General features: G+C 36.6%; 2 protein-coding genes across 2 annotated transcripts in view; one reads left to right on the forward strand and one right to left on the reverse strand.

Annotated features, from left to right (window-relative positions):
• The first annotated feature begins 199 nt into the window (after nucleotides 1-199).
• Nucleotides 200-13601, forward strand: LOC112159206 (transforming protein RhoA). The gene is made up of 5 exons (XM_024293124.2): nucleotides 200-357; nucleotides 9093-9248; nucleotides 12060-12180; nucleotides 12382-12512; nucleotides 12635-13601. The coding sequence occupies exons 2-5, from the start codon at nucleotides 9093-9095 to the stop codon at nucleotides 12806-12808; spliced, it is 582 nt and encodes a 193-aa protein (XP_024148892.1). The 5' UTR covers nucleotides 200-357; the 3' UTR covers nucleotides 12809-13601.
• A 489-nt stretch (nucleotides 13602-14090) lies between these two features.
• LOC112159179 (putative helicase mov-10-B.2) overlaps nucleotides 14091-19143 on the reverse strand; it is a gene marked incomplete in the record, with an annotated part of 15803 nt that continues 10750 nt past the window's right edge. Inside the window, 12 exon segments of the mRNA XM_024293083.2 lie at nucleotides 14091-14580; nucleotides 14659-14771; nucleotides 14862-14950; nucleotides 15022-15147; nucleotides 15910-15981; nucleotides 16272-16463; nucleotides 17112-17229; nucleotides 17307-17409; nucleotides 17495-17593; nucleotides 17668-17765; nucleotides 17908-18005; nucleotides 19045-19132. Of these exon segments, the coding sequence (XP_024148851.1) occupies nucleotides 14516-14580; nucleotides 14659-14771; nucleotides 14862-14950; nucleotides 15022-15147; nucleotides 15910-15981; nucleotides 16272-16463; nucleotides 17112-17229; nucleotides 17307-17409; nucleotides 17495-17593; nucleotides 17668-17765; nucleotides 17908-18005; nucleotides 19045-19132 (1261 nt within the window).

Genomic DNA, 19143 nt, shown 5'->3' on the forward strand with positions numbered 1-19143 from the left:
TGAATCTATGCGCTGAACATGACCACTGAATTAAAAACAGCAACTGAGTCACCAAATATTTGTAAACATATTATATTGTATCAAGAAATATACTTAGGTAATCAAATTAATAAAATAATATATAGGGATATAGCTTTTAAATAATTGTGAAAAAACTGTTTTGCCTCTCTTCTTGTTCATTCATTTGAAAACTAAAAAATACGAGTTTTAGAGATGACAGTGAACGCCGCACTATGGGAGGGTCTTGAGAGTGTCGGTTGAGGCTTGTCGGCTCCAGACTTTGATTAGCTCAGCGTAACGCAGTCAGACTTTAACACCCAGCTACTCGGTTTACTTGAGAGCACCGTCTTATCAGAGGTAAGATAAATCTTTTAGTTTATATTTTTTTTTAACCTAAAAGCCGAAATGTATATTTCGTTCTGAGTCAGAGATAGTAGTTTCAAAGAAGGAGGGTCTCTGAAGAAGCAGAGCTCCGGTAGGGTCATTAGTGAATTCAAATTTTAGCAGTAACTCGGCCTCCTGCTTTAAAGTTACATATTTTTTTAGACTTCGAAGTTTAAGATACGTTAAAGGAGGCGACACGCCTCCTTGTTCTCCTGTATCCTGGGAAAATGTAAACCGTGTATTTCCTCTTAGTTAGCCTCGTTTAAGTTTTTATCCCACTTTTCGGGGTAATTAAAGTACAGTTTGTACAGCTGTGAATGTTCACCTAGCTAGGTTAGCTTATGTAGCAAAACTTTGTTTTCGCTTTCTCTTTAAGAAATCCAGCTTGGACAGTAAGCAAATATTTGTAGTGTCTAATATGTACTTAAACATGATAATTTGTCAAATACTAATTATTTTCCCGTGTCGACAAACATTTATATTGATGTACCCCACCCCCTGTCTGGACTGCTTAGCTGATCAAACACAAAATTCCTTTCACTGACTCACCACACCCTTGTTGTGGTGCTGAGCTACTGTAGAGCAGACCCTCATATCGCACAACGAACTGTTGTCTTGTCTTGGCATGTTCCCACAACAAAACTACGCTCCACAGTCTGAGTGAGCTGGAATCAAACCTCCAGCGGCCTGTCACGCTTCACTCCCCTTTCCCTCTTTAAGGCTTCCATGTACACCCCACCTGTGTGGGACAGGAAGCCAAGAGTTCCTGTTTTGTCTTAGGGGACTTGGAGAATATATATGGGTTGGAGGATGAGGTCATTACAGTTGGACACCAAGTGATCCGAAGGAAAAATGGGAATTCCCATTTGTAGATCTATGGCATGAGGGAAGTGGGAAGTGTGGCTGTGATTTACAGAAAGTGATTTAATCTGGGGCTGTGAAAACTTTGAATTCTATAGTTCTTCCTCTACGACAGTTTAAAGTAAGGAAGCAGCAATGTTCCCATGAACCTCCTCAACACAATGGTATGTTAAGTGTGTGTAGTATTTAGGTCACCCTGTTCTAATTGATGAAAAGCTGAGACGGGTTAGAATCCAAGTGACTGCTAAACACATTGTTATTAAGTAGGCTTTAAAATGTCATAAGATGATTATAGCACATCAACTAAATGTAATGTTACTGTCACACAATCATTGATGATGATTATACTCAGTCTTTTGTCACAATGTTTTTCCTTCTGGCTCTATTGAGGCCAGACTGATGAATAGCTCAATGGGTTCATATAAAATCTTTTCATAAAAAAGCTGTCATCATGGATCCAGAAGCAACATTTCTCGCTTGTTCAATAGACGGCGTTTCACTTTGGAGTTGCAACTAATAATCTTTTTCTTGATTTACAGCTGTCATATAAGCATGTTATGTCTTAGCTGTTTTACAACTGGTGTTTTAATGCTGAGGAACATGTGAAGTACACAGATAGTTCTAATTTTAAACCACAAATGATGATATGAAAATGTATGTATAGGAATAATTGTTTTTTTATTCCTCTTTAGTGCCCATAGGAATACTCGATGATATTGTTCACCATTAAAGACCCACTCCAGTCATCATTTTATCTATTTTCCGAGTGGTCTTTTATGATTATGCAGTTTTAGCCAATAAAGGGTGGAGTTTTCTAGGACATAGTTTCTGCAGAGGGACAGTAGTTCCTCAGAAATTTGCCTCTGAGTTGTGGGTGGGACTCTTGGCAGGAAGTAAGCCTGTGCTTATCTCCCATCATCTGTTTACACTCTTTTCCGTTAAAGACCCACTCACAACCCCAAGCTAGCATTAGCAGTGTAACAAAAATGATAATATTGGAGCCATCCAGCTGTACAGTTTTGAGCCAGATGAGGAAAACAAAGACCGACATGGAATCTATTTGTTTACAAGCGGATGCATCGGAATGGAGCGGAGCAGGGAGTTTGTGGCCTACTGGTTGTAGTTTGTACACAATAATCACAAGCTTTTTCAATCACATGTTTTTTCAAACAGCGTTAAGAATCACAACAGTTTTGATCTTAAATTTCTTTACATATGTCTTCCATTGTGAGAAACATGCCGCAAGAACGTGTTATAAACAACAAAAACACAATTTACATTGGAGTGGGTCTTTAAGCCATGATGTTTTACAGCTGAGGTACCATCTTCTCACACTTCTCAGGACTGTCTTCCATCCTTGGTGTTTTTTGAAAATGAGCATTCTGTTATATTAAAAACATAAGAAAAAGAGCATTTTAGCTTCTGAAGAAAAAGTGTGTATTGTGATACTTCTTGTTTCAATACCAATATCCCTATTGTGCTTTACTTAGATTATGGCTGAAGCTATTTTCCCAAGGATTCTGCTCTGAGAAACCAATGGATTGAATTTATTGGTTACAGCAATGTCAATAAACATTGGAGAATTAGCTAAAAGAGTCTTTGGTGAACTGGAAGGAGAAAAAATCAGGATTATGGAGTAAGTTCAGTCCACCTCCTCGTCCTAGCTGACATCCAGCTCAAAATTATACGGCTGGACATAGTTTGTCATTTTATGTAGCAGCGGTGAAGATTTATGCTAATGAGACACAGCTATGATAATCAGACAGGGGGGGATGAGGGACAGGGCTGCTCTGCTTAACTCCAAAAGCCACGCCTCCTCAGAGGAGATTTGGGGAAAAGTGGCTTCAGATCAACATGAAAATGGCTTTTTAAGACATTTAGGTTGTGGGATTTTAGTTAAAAATGTCATCATAATCACAATTAAAACACTACCGGGAATGCTTTTTTAAAATAAACAAAAAAATAGTCATAGGGGGACTTGAATGATGAGCTTTAATAACCACTGATCCTGTTGTCTTTTTCACATATTGATTGTAACTTTAAAGAATGGCCAAGATAATTAGGTTTCTGAAAGTATGTTTTCCTTTTACATGTTTTTTTTATTATTATTACAAATAAGTAAGACTTTAATTTTCTGCTGACAGCACTTGTTACTATGGGAAATCTCATCAGTGACTGCTGTTATCTGTAAATATGTGCTGTTTATGTTTACTTATGGTACATTTAATGTCTTGGTTTCTTTGGTCTACATTTTACATTATGAAACTGTTTTAACACAATTTTTTTCCATTAAAAAAGGCTTTGAAAATAGTTTTATTTAGTTAATTGTAAATATTAGTCAAATTTCAGGTTTGATTAAACATTAAGAGAATTGATTCTAAAATGCTGCATTTTTTAGATTAAAGAATAGTGGAATTCATATTAAAAACACTTGACAATCACGGTTTATGACTAAAATCAGCAAGAGGTTAAAAATAATGTATTGAAAGAGAAAGTTAATCTCATACATGCCAGCTTTTTCTTGTGTTTAACTTTGAGTTTTAAGGAGGAGGATGCTCCTCTCCTCCTCTCAAGGACCTGCAGCGTTAACTCACTGATGGTGACGTCACACTACAGAATGAGAGCCTGGAGGAGGATGGATAGAAGAGTGGGAGACCCAAAGCAAACAGTGCTGTCAACTCATTTGCTTCACTAAAAAACCCTCCTGAGCCACGTGAAATGCTCCTTTTGCCTTATGTTCTGAGCCGTGTGGACCATCATAAATCAGGCGGGACAAGTCTCAGTGGCTCTGTCCTATTTTGGTCTTTACCTTTTTTTTTTTTTTACCAAAGACTTCGTTAGCTTTCATGAGCTGTATTACACAAAAAAAATGTAAATTGATTCATTTTAAGGGCAATATAGAAAAACAACGTATTTGCACACATGCTCATTTAATATCATTCCAGAAACTCTGCATTGCAAACCTGGTGGTTGAATGACAAATTGTACATAAAAATCCAGGAAAATCACAATTTATTTTTTCATGAATGCAGGCTTGCTTATTGAATGCATCCTGGTTATTACTTTCATTTTGTGTTGAGACTTTGGTGAGGTCCAGTCTTTCTCTTCTATGTGGTTCTGTTACTGTTTCCAGTTTACCTCAGACACTGTTCTTTACTTGCATTTGGTAAAACAATTTTTATTTTTATTTTTTTAGCTATATCATAAAGTAGAACATGCCCTAGAATGTGGCCTCAAAATTTTTTTTTTCTTTGTTTTTTTTGGGTCAACGAATACATCTGGTATGGTTTGTTGTTTACCAGCACTACTATCTAACTCTGACCTTGTGGATTATTTTCAGTTCTGACTTGTTTAGCTGCCTCCCCAAATATTCTTGGATCAGGGAACCTCGGGATGAGGGACAAATAAGATGGTGAATAATGGAACTCATATGGCTTTCCAAGGATGGAATCCAAGGGAACGTGCTGTAGAGGAGGGACACTGATGACATTTAAAGGAGAGGAACTAAACATTGCTTTGTTGTAAAAGCATTGTGTTCCATAGCTATGGAACCAAAGCAGTGAGGGGAAATGATGAATGAAATATCTGAGGACACTGAAGTGACATTGAAGGTTTAACGACACACCCTGTATTTGGAGATTCATTTCAAATTTTAAGGTTATGTATAACAAAACATTGAAATGACTATTATGAATTTTGCACAAGTATGTGTACGCTTTATATACATGAACAAACCTAAAATAATGTTCATCAGGGTCTATCCCCAAATATTCTGCTTAATTTGAAGGTTTCTTGCTTAGGAGTTTTGTAGAATTTTTGTATTCCATCCCACTAATATAAACTAAGACCAAGCAATGGTTTATGAAGGTGAATCCACCAAACAAAATTGATTCGTTTGGCTTATGTTTCAGAAATATTTTTTAGGGGTATGCCAAAATATCGACATTGCAATATATCGCGATATTTAGTCCTGTGGTTGATTCTCGATGGGTTCTCACCAAGTATCGATCTTATATTTTCACTTGAAGAGGCTGTTGCGCTGAGCGTTTGAGTCACATGACGGAACTGTTGAGCAGCTGGGCGTGCTGCATCGGACATTTAATGGTGACGCACGCACTTCATTCAGGAAAGCATCGGCGAGATACAGGCTCGGTAGCGCGTGTAAAGCATGCCTACCTGTGCTCGTTTGTAATCCATCTGTAGAAGAGGCAGATGGTAAGAAGTGACTGTCTGAGTGCTAGAATGACCACGATCGCTTATTTCCTGTTTGATCGGTGCGCTGTGGGAACTAGGCGCGTGTTGTGCAATCGTTTGTGTGTACTTCAGGTACCTGTCGGAATTTTAATTTTCATGCACTTCGATGTTTAACCTGCTGGTGTACGGTGTAACTTTGGTAAATTTATGGTGTGAAGTTTTCTAATGAATGTTATTACTTTTTGCTAATGTTAATTTTAAGTAATTCTTAAATTAAAAAATGTAGGATTTAATGTATGAACTTATAAATAATGTAAGTAAAATAAACTACATTAATTCACTGTAAAATATAGAGGTTGCTAGTTAATTGAAGCTATTAAAATTATATAAATTATTATTGATTAAAGTTGTTAATTGCTATTCTGTAATAGAGTTTGAATTTGTAAATATTTATTGCCATTATTATGTGTGTTTTAGCGTTTTTACCTATTGGCTGCTGACTGACCAAATGGAAAATAGATGGAGATTGGAAAAATAATCTCAAGTGGCAGTCTGAGTAAATCAGCCTTCAATTTTGGATGCTCAGCCCTTTTCAAGTTTGGGAAAAGTGCACAAAAATTAGGAAACACTTGACAGAGGCTGTAAAACATTATATTCATCATCCTTTGGTGTAACGTTCCTTTGGAAGTAGATCGCTGTCTCCACTATATATCAGTAGTTATTAGAGAGGATTTTACCAATTATGGCAGTACCGCGATATTATCGATATCGTGAGCCATGTATCGCGTATCGCATCGTATCATGGGGTACCCAGTGATTCCCAGCCCTAATATTTTGTTGGTTCTACCTACAAGGCATGTTTCTCACAATGTCATTGCCAGAAGGAAGCAACAAAATATCTTTATTTATCATTTAAAAGGCAAACAAAATCACTTTGCAGAGGTTTAAGAACTAAAATAATGTACTAACATTTTTAACATGTAGTTTCGTATTTGTTTCAGTAAATATGAGACGTGTAGACACACAAGGGTTCCAAGCACATATGTGGCTTTTAAAATATTATTTATTATGGAAAGCTTGTTGATATTCATATGTTAGCTTTTTTTTTCTATCCTTCGAACTTGCTTTAAGCTCATCCTATTGATATAGTTTTTTAGTTCTGCTAATGTGCAAATTTGACTTACTGCTGCAAACTGAGCTCTGGGTCTAGTACTGTGATCGAACTTTGCTCTTAGTACTCCACACTGGCAAACATTATGTAAGATAAAACTGGCAAGAAAGGTTAAGCAAATTAATTGTTTAAAAAATATTGTAGTCCTTTGTCACTAAACATTTTTAAAAAGTTTCTGGTTTCAAAATATTTCTTGGATATTTGTTTTGTTGTTTTTTTTTTCTTGAAATATTATAGTTTTATGTAAAATTCCAATCTCTTGCTTTTGAATTATGAGGAGGAAGTCATATTAAGTAATTGAACAACCTATGTTAAGTAAACAGCTTTAGAAATTGAATCGATCTTTTCTGACAATATCAAATTTGATTAATGAAAATCATTAATCGATCTTTGTTGTTAAGCTTATTGCATTTTAGGTAAAAACATAATCATCAATCAAATCAAATAGTGAACTTGTGAATTAAAAAAATAGTCCTACTAAAGAGCCATTGTATATGGTGAAAACCCAAAAATTCTGATAGCATGTTGATGCATTCCTTCCAACAAATTCATATTGTAATACTATATTCTAACAGATAACATTGTGAGTTGTATCTTTTAAAATAAGTAAATATTTTAATGTAAAAGTTCATTAAAACCAAAATATTGCTCTTATATTAAAAGAAAAAACAATCTTTTTATTGTTTAGTATGTAATTTATTTTAAGATATTAGTCAAATATATTTTAGGGTTTCTTTAAGGTCTTGATGATAGTGTTATAGAACAAATTTACATTTATATGACTTTATACTGAATAATACATATAAAGTTAAAGTATTTTATGTTCTAGCTTTTGCATATGTGCAGGTATTCATTTCCAGTGTCTGCTGTGAGATTCACTTTTGTCAGTAAACTGTAATATTTTACTGTAGAGGAAAATTTTCAAGCAGTCTGTGAATTTACTCGTGCGTTTTGCTGCTGCAAGAGTATGGATGAGTTGTTGAATGGATGTTTTTTAGCTTCCCTTCTGGCAGTGACATTAGGATTCATGGATTGGCACCAGCCTCTTATTAAAAGGAACAAGTGGCTCTCTGCAAACAGTGACAACACACAGGGCAGAATTAATGTTCAACAATAAAAGCTAACCAAGCCATTATCTTTATGACATTATGGCGAAAACGTTAACTGCAGCTTTAGAGCAGAACATTTATTAGATGCTGAAATACATGCAGAAGACCTACATACAGGCACAAAGACATCTTTGTTGATTCTCTTTACAACTTTCAATATGAATAAATACAATAAAATGAGATGGATGATCATTAAAAATAAGTGTTTCCCCTTGTTGCTTTTTATAAATGTACAAATATTCATTTTTTTTCTCCACTGTGGATATTCATGTAGAAAATATAAAAAACATTCATGATTTTTTTCAATATTTGAATAGAGATTAATTTGTTTGAATATAATTTTTTATAATATAAGTTTTTTGCATATAAATTACATAAACGACACAAATAACTCCGATATAATCAATTAAAACATTGACTAAATGCCTGTTAATTACACCAGACCTACTTTAAAGTCATGTTTTAAGGACATTCATATTTCTTGAGCTCTGAAATCATACTTTTCTGCTTCTGCCGTCTCCAAGGAACTGTACCTAGTGCAACAAGCACATTCTTCTTTTGTAGTATTCTGGAATTGTGGTGTTTCGTTAAAGACAAATACTATGGTTTTAGGCAAAATAATAATGGTGGAGGCAACAGTGAGTTTTAAAAGGATAATCTGAAACACGTTGTAAAGCTCAGTGCTGCCAAGAAGAAGTACAAAGTCTGCCTGTTATTTCTTGAAAGTTCATCAGTGTCATTGTTGGCTCCCTCAAGACTAATTAGGTGAAAAACTTGTTTATTAGTGATTGATGGTCTGTCCAGGTAGCTTGAAATCCGTGAGTCGATGCGACTGGCAGGCAGCCACAGCACCTTCCTCTGTTCTCCATTGTTCTGCAGCTGTGGGAGATAACTATTGATCAGTGTGACCGCCTCTCTGTCAGGCAACATTTGACTTGTAGTCAGGCTCTTTTAAAAATATGTCAGAAGACAAATGCATTCATTTCAACCCTGTTGGACAAAAATACAGCAATGTGAAATACCCATAAAAAGAAGTATGGAGTTGACGTAATAAAAATAAATGTTTCTATGGGATCTAGATCTTTCGTACACCTCGGCGTATACAGCAGAGTACCAAGGTTGCAGTGGATTTCTTTTTTTTTTTCCCTCCTTCACCAGTTCTGTTTTTTACCTGACTCACAGTACACAACCCAGGAAAGGGAAGAGGGTGCGGCCCTGAAACAGACTTTGGTCATCTTTTCTTTTTCCCCCTTGCTTTCACTTTTATTTATGGTTTTGTTCCTTCACATCTCGCCCTACCCTTAACTCAATTCTATCCAGCTTATTCTCTAAAGCCAGACTCTATGTGTTAATCATACTGTGTTCTTGTTTAGATGGCCGCACTCAGAAAGAAGTTGGTGATCGTTGGGGATGGTGCATGCGGCAAGACCTGTCTGCTTATCGTCTTCAGTAAGGATCAGTTCCCCGAGGTCTACGTCCCTACTGTCTTTGAGAACTACATTGCAGACATCGAGGTTGATGGCAGACAGGTATGTTCTGATTTAAGTTCCTTTATTTGTAGCCATAGAAAATGGTTATTTACTTGGAAAAAAAATGCATTTCTTATGAAAGTGCATGTTGACTGCTTAAGCTGTTTACTGGCGCCAAAGTATTAAAAACTACAATTTATTTAATAGACTAAAGTAATTTGTGAAACTTTAAATTAATTTGCTTTAAGCTATATATTTTTATAGCTATTAAAAAAGCCAAAAAGTTGAGGAAAGCAAATTCATATTTAAAAGTAAGTCAAAATGAGCTGCAAAGGTGCCAAGTTAATTAGAAAACTAACAAAATAAGTTCTAATAAATAAATAATTTGTAAAAATTTCTTTAGACACCATAATAGCTGCTAAAACAGTGTATATAAATCATGAATTAATAGATAAACGCCAATGAGATGAACAGGAAAGTCCCACAAAATGTTCAGGATTAGCTTAAAAAAAGTGCAAACATTTTTTTATGCCTAAACATTATTTACAAATGCCCTAAAAACAGTACTTTATTTGTACACCATTTGCCTCAAGTGTCAACTTTTAGAGAAAAACTCAATTTTTTTTTAAAGTTTTCAAATTGGACATAAAAAATTTGCTCTCAAAAAAGCCAAATGCTGAAGACTTGACCTGAATTTTCTCTGTGCATCAAACACCACAAGATTTAAGCACCCACTCAGATTGAAACATGTTCTTGTAGAATTTTTTTTATGATTGAGGACATATATATATATCAATATAAAATTTGGCTTAAAATTGCACTTCTAATTGTTTCTTTATTCAGATTGTTGTAAATAAGATAAAAAAAGGCCATTTGAAAAAACTTGTAGTTATGTACAAACTACAATTAGCAGGCCACAAGCTCCCTCCTCTGCCTCATTTCGATGCAGACAAATGGATCTACATCTTTATTTTCTTCGACAGGCTCAATATTTAACGGCTGGATAGCTCCAATATTGCTTGCCACTTCTGTTGCACAGCTAATTTTAGGTTGGAGTTGTGAGAAGCTGTAAGCTAGCGGGAGAGCTTGTAAGCAAAGAGAATATGGTAAATGAGGGCAGGCTTACTACCACAACTCGGAGAACAATTTCTGATGAACTCCAGCCACTCTTGCAGAAACTCTCCTAGAAAACACTTTTTTGGCTAACAATGGCATAATCATAATTGGAAAAAAAAAATACTTGAACATTTTTACCATAGATCAATAGATGACTGGAGTGGGACACAATAAAGGTAGCAAAAACCAAAATACAAATCTCTTGGAGGAGCTAATACTAGAATTTGAAAGCTGGATGACTATTTTAGTTCCAGAAGATGGAAGAGTTAGAAGACTCAGTAAGAGTAAAAGCTGCTCAAGATTCACACAATAATATTTTAAACATTCACACAGTTGTGAAAATTAGAACTTTTTTATCTTCATCAAATATATCATGTGACTGGTATTAATTTGTCAATAAGAAAAGATAAATTGATTAATTTAAAAACAATTTCATTAGAACTTAATTTTAAACATTTGCACTGATAAAAACATTAATCCCCAACAAATATCTAGCTACATACTATTAAAGGCACATTAGTCCCATTTGACATTTGCCTGCAAAATCAGTGACATTTGAACTAAGAGAGACAGACAGATTTGAAAGAAATGAATAGAAATGTCTTCAGAGAAGACCGTTTTCTGTGTGACACTGCTGACCCTGTGAGATGTGAACCATTTGCTGTTGCGATTGATGTGTATAATAGTGTACTGTAAGCAAAGCCTTTGGGTCGTTTCATTGTTTCAAGGGGACAGACTTTTAGTCAACAACAGGAAGTGATCTGTGCCACCTTCCTGAGCATACATCATGACTAATGTCCCATTTCCTGTTCCTGCTTCCTGTGGTGCAAAATCTGGTATCAGCTTTTAGAGATGCAGTCAGCCTGATTTTCAAACCATCACTGAATGTATACAAGATTTGGCCTAAAGATTTACCAGACTGTTTAAGAATGTTACGTTTTGAGATTGTTAATGTGTTCTTGGCTCAGAGATACCAATGATATGTGGGGTTTTCTCTTTAATATTCATTACTCTGCCAAAAAAGACATCATTTTTACTTTAATCGGTCTGTTTTATTTGGAAAGCACTATTCAAATAACATTCTCCAGAAGCCTGTTATCACTCCCCTCCAAGATCAAAGGGTTTTATCATTTTCTTGCAATAAATTGATGAGTTTGTGAAAAGACAAGTATTCAGCACTTTACATATCAGAAGTTCACATCCTAAATTCACAATGTTTTCACAGCTAAAGTGTGAAAGATGTTCTGCTAAACTGTCAGTCTGAGCCATTCAGTAACATCTATGTAAACTCTTTATGCTTCCTTAAAAACATGCTTTACATCCAGTTCTCAGCAGATGGCAATGCTAACATGACAAATTCAGAAGAATAAAGTTAAATGAAACGTGTACATTTGGGTCACACATTTGAGAGAAAACAAAACTGCTGTTAAGCTGTGTTCAAAAGGCTTTACTAACTGTTGTCTCTAAGGCATTGGATCAGATTTTAGCTGCACATAGTTTATTTGGAGCAGGTCAGTCACTGAGGGAACGCCACCAGTTTGATTAACTGCCTAAAGCCCACTGGACCTCCTGCATAACTCTGCAGTTGCTTTAAAAGCCTCTTAGTCAAAGAATTATTTAATAGTTTGTTTGTTTTTTTTAACTTCCGGTCCAAACATTGGTTTCTGGCTTTTTTTGCTTAATTGTTTATCATCTCTTCATATATTCTCTATACTAACAGCTTTTTAAACACTGACTTTTTTCTGCCTTTGCCAGGTGGAGTTGGCTTTGTGGGATACTGCAGGCCAGGAGGACTACGACAGACTGCGGCCTCTCTCCTACCCAGACACAGATGTTATCCTCATGTGCTTCTCCATAGACAGCCCAGATAGTTTAGGTAAACCTTGAAAAGCTCGTTGTTTGTTGATTGCTCACTGATCTTACAGCCAGCTGTTCTATCTTGGATGGTAGAGCAAACAAAGAAATAAAAGAAGTTCTCTGGCCTCAAGACTTTTTGATGGTCCAGATTTGACTGTAAAGTGAAATGTTCCCCGTGTACTGTGCTTTGACCTTACTTTTGTTGCTGAACATGTTTTAGAGAACATTCCAGAGAAGTGGACACCTGAAGTGAAACATTTCTGCCCCAATGTCCCAATCATCCTTGTGGGGAACAAGAAGGACCTCAGAAATGATGACAACACACGCAGGGAGTTGGCCAAGATGAAGCAGGCAAGTTCCTGTTTCAGTCTCTTTTGCTAATGAGATTCTGTCAATATTTACTCTATTACTTCCTTGTTTAGTCCCCATACTTTCTAAGAAAAGGTAATCACGACTGTGCATGAATCCTACAGGAGCCAGTGAGGTTTGAGGAGGGTAGAGACATGGCCAGCCGGATCGATGCTTTCGGCTACCTGGAGTGTTCAGCCAAGACCAAGGATGGTGTGCGAGATGTGTTTGAGTTGGCCACAAGAGCAGCACTGCAAACACGCAAGAAAAGGAAGAAGGGGGGCTGCCAGATACTGTGAGGGGATGAGACATCCAGAACAAACTTAGGAAAAACTTTAAATCAGTGGCTTCCATGGACAATACTAACTTCACACATTTAAGAAAAATGTTTTTCTGCAACTTTCTGTTTACTAGATTACCATGTTCTATTTTCTGTCACTAGCACACTGGTGTGATGGGTGAAAGTTGTTCTTTTCCTTGAATTAAATGAATGTATGTTTGTATATATGTGCATATGCTTTCAAATCTGTCATGGTTATGCTGCAGAAAACTGTTTAGCCTGTGTTCCAACTCACTGTTTCAGCCTCCTGAACCTGCACATACCACCACACCAGGCTCAATTCTGAGCTTTTGATTTTTACTGTTGGAAAACAGGCTTTGGACTCATCTTGCTTTTGTATCAATGCAAACCTGAAGTCTTATTTTTCATAACTGCTCTATGATAAGACTATTTACCATCAAATTTAACACAAATGACCTTTCATGTTATTTGTGAGATATACTATGTATAGTTTTATTTCACTTTGTAAATTAGAGTTAACAGGAAAGTTGTTGGAAATGGTTGTAAAGAATTGGAGGGAAGCAAAGTAATTTCTCACAAAGAGGCATTTTTACAAACATAATTCATCCCCTTTAGCCTGAATGATGGAGCTAGGAGTGTCAGGAAGCACCAGCAACTAATCTGTGCCACAATTATTAATGCCATAGTAGTCCTTAGTCACATGACCACAAAGAGAATGGTCAGCTTTTACTAGTACGAATCAGCACACATATCGTCACATTTTCATAAATAAAAAAAAAAATACCAAGTGAGGACCCAATCTGCAGTTATTGCGACCACATCTGTCAAAGTTTGGTGGTAACAAAATATTTTCTAGGTTGTGTCTGAATTCCTTCACTACTTGGTGCACTATATAGTACTTCAACCATTTTGTTGGAGTGTGCAAATCTGCAGTTCTGAAATCCAGTCTTTGCCATGAACCAGTGGGCAATTGTTGCTCATATAGACCACATTGCATTCTTCTTGGACAATTTCTTGTGAGAAAAAAGGAAAACAAAGATTTAATTTTCAGAATACAATAGTATTTGTAAAATGTTCACATTTATTAGGTTTTTAACTCATAAAATCCAGAGCACGGGAGTCCCGCACTATATAGTTTTTAGTAGTTGGAGTAGGGAGGGAATTGGGACATACCCCTTGTCTAAAAATCAACCCCATCTTTGGAGTGCACAGAAATATAGAATAAATACTTTATTATTAGAGCTTAGTTAGAAAAAGTCACTCAATACTCAAATTTAGAGTTTTTTTATCATCTTTATTCACAAAATTCATCAAGTATTAGTCAAACTGTACTGGATTTATTTTATTAAAGAAGGTCCAGCAATTAAAAAGTAAATCTAGGAAAAAACATTAAAAGCATTTGTTTTTTTTTGTCCTCTGATTAGACAAATTTTGAAATGTATAAGCAACAGCCTACCGATAGAGCCAAGTATGATCACTGCCCTAAAAATGTTTCAGTTTCAAACAATACATTATCTTTGGTCACGTTTGACATACAATTGAAAAAAATATATTCCTTTGAAATACTCCCTGCAATAGTTAAAAACTGAGAACTTCAAAAAAGCCCTTTTGAAAGCACGTTGATCGTATAACACAATATACACAAGTATGATTGCTCTGAACAAAGTTTGACTTTTAATCACAGGCATCCGGGCTCTTCAAGTGTTCAAATATCATGCCTCCACTCGGGACTTTGGTACCGCTGGACAGCACTCTCGTCTGTCTCTTCTGCTAAAAAAAAAAGAAAAATATAGGTTAGTTATGAAATGAAAATAAAAAAAAAATAGGAATTTGCCAGAAATGTTTTACCATGGCTCTCCATGCTTATGCAGAGAGCAGCAAATCGAATTTCCACATCCTCAATGTTCTCCTCATGTTTAAAGCCAGTGTCGCCTCCTTCATCTTTGCAGTACTGCAAGAAACTTTAGGGGAAGAAGAAAGAAGTGGACATTCATGGTAATTAAACTCTCAGCTGGATTTTATATGTTAAAGGGATAAAACGAGAGCCGTACCGAGCCCAGGTATGATCCGTCTTCAACACTACAGGGTTTCCCACCACAATCAGCAGGGCTTGGGCTCGAGTCACTGCCACATTGAATCTCTGGAGAACAAAACAGCATTAGTGGGATGTAAGAGTATATATAGCGTGCATCTGGTTTCACTCTAAAGTACCTTCTCATTCTTGACGAAGCCCAGACTGAACTTTTTGTCAAACTCCATGTACTCAGAGCTGCTGCGAACGGTAGATACCAAGATCACTCTCCTCTCCTGACCTTGGAACTCTTCCACCGAGCCCACCTGACATACACAAAAGAACTGTGGATTCAATACACTCAACTCCATGCTGACCTGCAAGTTTGAGCTTTAAATCACATAAAAAAAGGGCTGGAAAACATCTTGTTATCAAGGTTTTCCCTCTTTCAGCCACTTCTTTTTCTTATATTTTTGCCTTTAAAACAGTTGATGATGTCTAAAGTGCCTGATTAGAAAAAAAATTACATATATTGCAGCATGTGGAAGTCGTGCTCATGCAATTGGGGTTCAAAGGTGGAATCAAGTGTACATACAACATACAGTCTGAATAAATTAGGACTTACACTATCAGCCCTTTTCCAAAATGTTAAGGTCCAATTTTGAGTGAGTCCGAGCGATGAGCAATCTCAGTATCTTGTTTTGGCACTCAGTATGTTTTTTTTAGCAGCATCAAGGTTGATTCTCTGTTACCTTTGATGCTTGTGCAAACAGATAGGCAGTTTCTGAAACACTTAGGACCAGTTTTTCTGGAACTGGTTACTGCGCTGTGTTCAAAAATAGTTTCTTTTTACTTTGACTGCCACGGAGTTGCACCTAAATCACACATGCAATGACTTGAAGAGCAATGTCACTTGCAGCAGACTTGAAGTTTAAGTTAGACTTCAATTTAAGGGTTTTGAGTTGTATTCTTAGAGACATAAGAGCGGAACTGTTTCCAATTGAAGGACTGATCAGATACCAATAAGCAGCTGCAGAGGTGTGGCTCCCAGAGCAGTCAGTGTGTGTCATTCTGAACATTTCATTTACCTTAAGAGCATTCATGTTTTGAGATTTGAAGTTCTTGGCAACCTTTTCCAGAGCTCTACGGATTTTCTGCACCTGTTACACAATAATAAAAACATAAGCAGAGGAGAATTTAGTCACGCTGCACTTTGGAGATTAATACATACAACTTCAACTACAATTAAGTGCTTGTAGAGGCTAAATGTGTTTGAAGGTTTGAGTTTTTCAAAATAAAAGTCTTTCGGTAGCCCTCAGGGAGAATAACCAACAAGCAAGTTACCCCAAATTTGAACACTCTGTCTTAATTCTTTACTGTTTTATAAGTACTTTACTTAAAAAAAAGGATTAGGCCTTGAAGTCTTTATTTTTTTGGGACAGTTTCTAACCTGTTTCCTGTAGGGGGCGATAATGCCAATATCCTTAGGCGCGATTTTTGGCTCCCCCTTCTTGCCCTGCGCCTCCAGCAGTTTCTGCACGTAGTCCATCAGCACCTCAATCTCTGCAACATTGAAGAATGAAGGACTGGTGTTCTCACGCTCATCACGTCCAGCCACCCCATGGAAGATCACCGGAAAGTCCTGAAATATTAGAAAAACTTGTTTTCTTATCTACAGACACTAAACGCTGTCACACTGAAGTAATCTTGACTTAAAGCTTTTGCTGTATTTCTATGCTAGTAGTGTTTAAGATAGGAACATAGTGTGTTTAAAAGACAGATTTTGTATGCATATTTCAGAGAAGAGCTACATTATAAAGGTCAAACCTGTGGAGTTTGACTTTCTGTGTATTGATGACTGTTTAAATGTCTATAAGCAAAAGTTTATCCTAGACTACATTCACTGAACAGAAACAAACTATTTGGACACAAAAAAGAAAATAATTTTTTCATCAGTTTTAAGAAAGTTTCCAACTAGGCTTGAAGAGACTTGCGACAACATTCCTGTGATTGCTAGTAAATTTGGCCTTCTAGGTGCCGGAAACTTTCAACCTACCAGAAAATCTGCAAATGTTTCCGGAAGTTAGGAAACTTCCATCAGAAATATTAAAAGTTGGGCAGTACAACCCTTAAACATTTAACCAGTTTTGCCATCAAAACATCCCTAAAGTCTATTAAATTACTTTGCTTTTATATACAGATGATTATATCAGCAATATAAATAAGAGATTTTTTTCACATTTAAGGATAGAAATGATCTAACAGTATTGCAAATTAAAAGAAGCAATACCGTCTTTGGAAGGTGTCTCCAGTAGCAGTAAGAGCTGCGTGAATATTCTTCTGCACAAGGCTGCAGTTCCCCATCGTAGAAGAGCTCATTGGGAATTTTCAAGATGGCAGGATGGGATCTGAACAAGAAGGATTATTAGGAAATGAATTTATAGAAATATAGGTAAAACTGATATTTAAAACTCTGGGGACATGCCTGTAGTTGCGCAGCAGTTTGGTGACGAAGCGACTGTTGAAAACGCCTTCGTTCTTCTGGTACAGAGGAAAATTTTTCATCAGGCGCTCCAACAGGGACTCTCCTGCAAAATTTTTAAAAACAGGTTCAAGCAAAGCTGGTCTACAAGTTTAAATGACACAAAATCTGTTTGTTTTTTTTAAGCTTACCCATCCCGTATTTCAGAGCAAAAGGAGATCTGAGGATGGGTCCCAGCTGTTTGGGGTCTCCAGCCAGAACAAGCTGACAGAAACTGGGATCAAGTAATCCTGGAAAGAACTAAAATGAATAAAAGGGAGTGGTGCATAATGAGCGTTCAAATCCAGCTGTTCATCTTCCTCACCTGCAAGTGGGACTAAACACTCGGTCTCCACTGCATGTCCAGCCTCATCCACAAACACATGAGTGAAATGTCCAACAGGAATGGCTCCTGAGACTAACCTGCACAATTAAATACACAAGGTAAACTCCCACCTTACAAGCTAGAATGAAGGGTTTATATTGGCAGTGAGCATCAACCAAAGTAAAATGTGATGGGTGGCATGCAGGTGAGTAGAGAAGCCTACAGTGAGTCATTCACTACCTTCCAGCAGTTAACAGGGTGGTGACCATGATCTTATACTCCATCAGTTTCTCTTTAGTAGGAAATTCATAACACTCCCCAACCAGGTTAGAGACATCCTGTGGAGCACCACAACGGTCATGAACATGAGCTTTGAAAAGGTTTTTCTATGAGAGTAGAACACAGACGATTCGGGGTGCAACGATTCATCTCAACAACCACTCGATTCATATCCTGATTTGTGTTTCATTTTGGTTCATTTTGATCAATTCTATTCACTGACCTAAAACTGATCCAGGATATCTTTAGCCAAAACTTCAGCCAGTGTGAATAATACCTGGTACTGAACCGTGCAGGTGAACTTTTTCAGATTCCTTCCATTTCTTGCAACAAAATCAAGTGTAAATTATATATGTGTACAAACAAATAACCAAGAATTAATGACAAATTCATTCACATTTTAGATTCAATGTTGTTTTTCCACATAAAATAATACAAAAGGAACATTACTAGAGGATTATATCCAGGCCCGGCCCGGCTGCATGGCGCCCTAGGCGAAATGGGATTTCTGCGCCATCCCTTCTGTTGTTTTATGTTATAGTAAAATAAAACTACCATACCACAATCCAAATTATGTTTTCCAAAACTGATATAATAGATTTCATCTTGAAACAATTTGCTAAAGGTTGATCTGATTAACGACTTTCCTCAGACAGATGGATCTGGTTAGATCAAGGAAATATCAATCGTTACACCCCTGGTGACGATGTAAAGATTAAGTACATGCTGTTTATCGAAAAAGCTAGAGAACATTCCTGATTAGTAACCATTCACAACAGGATCAATGGTTCTCAAACTCTACCAGAACAACATGGTTCCAGATGGAACTTCTCTCCTCCCATTTAGCAGCATAGGAAATACTTTAAAATCAATTAATTCAATTTATTCAAATGTTGCTGTTCAGTTTTATTATTAAGGAGATCCTAACTTGAGAGCTGCGGATCAACAGGATAGAGAATCCAAAACTCAATTACAAATCGACACTCTGCATTAGTGTGACATTAGAGATCAAACTTCTTAATCAATCAGAAAAAAACACTGAAGAATCAAATCCATAGCAATAACAGGAATTGGAAAAAAAAAAACCCTGCGACTCACCTTCAGTTCATCAGGCACAAGCTTTGGGTCCCGGCTGGAGGCGTACATGCGGTACACCTTGTGGTTGTCCACATGCTCCAGGATCTTGCTGCAGAGCAG

This window comes from Oryzias melastigma, linkage group LG7 (assembly GCF_002922805.2).
Source record: "Oryzias melastigma strain HK-1 linkage group LG7, ASM292280v2, whole genome shotgun sequence".
Lineage (NCBI taxonomy): Eukaryota > Metazoa > Chordata > Actinopteri > Beloniformes > Adrianichthyidae > Oryzias > Oryzias melastigma.

What these genes read in the sequence shown, in the direction of transcription:
- LOC112159206 (XM_024293124.2), top strand. Translation starts at nt 9,093, where the DNA reads ATGGCCGCACTCAGAAAGAAGTTGGTGATCGTTGGGGATGGTGCATGC. An exon ending in AGACAGCCCAGATAGTTTAG is followed by an intron (nt 12,181 to 12,381) that starts GTAAACCTTGAA and finishes AACATGTTTTAG; the next exon opens with AGAACATTCCAGAGAAGTGG. An exon ending in AGTTGGCCAAGATGAAGCAG is followed by an intron (nt 12,513 to 12,634) that starts GCAAGTTCCTGT and finishes TGAATCCTACAG; the next exon opens with GAGCCAGTGAGGTTTGAGGA.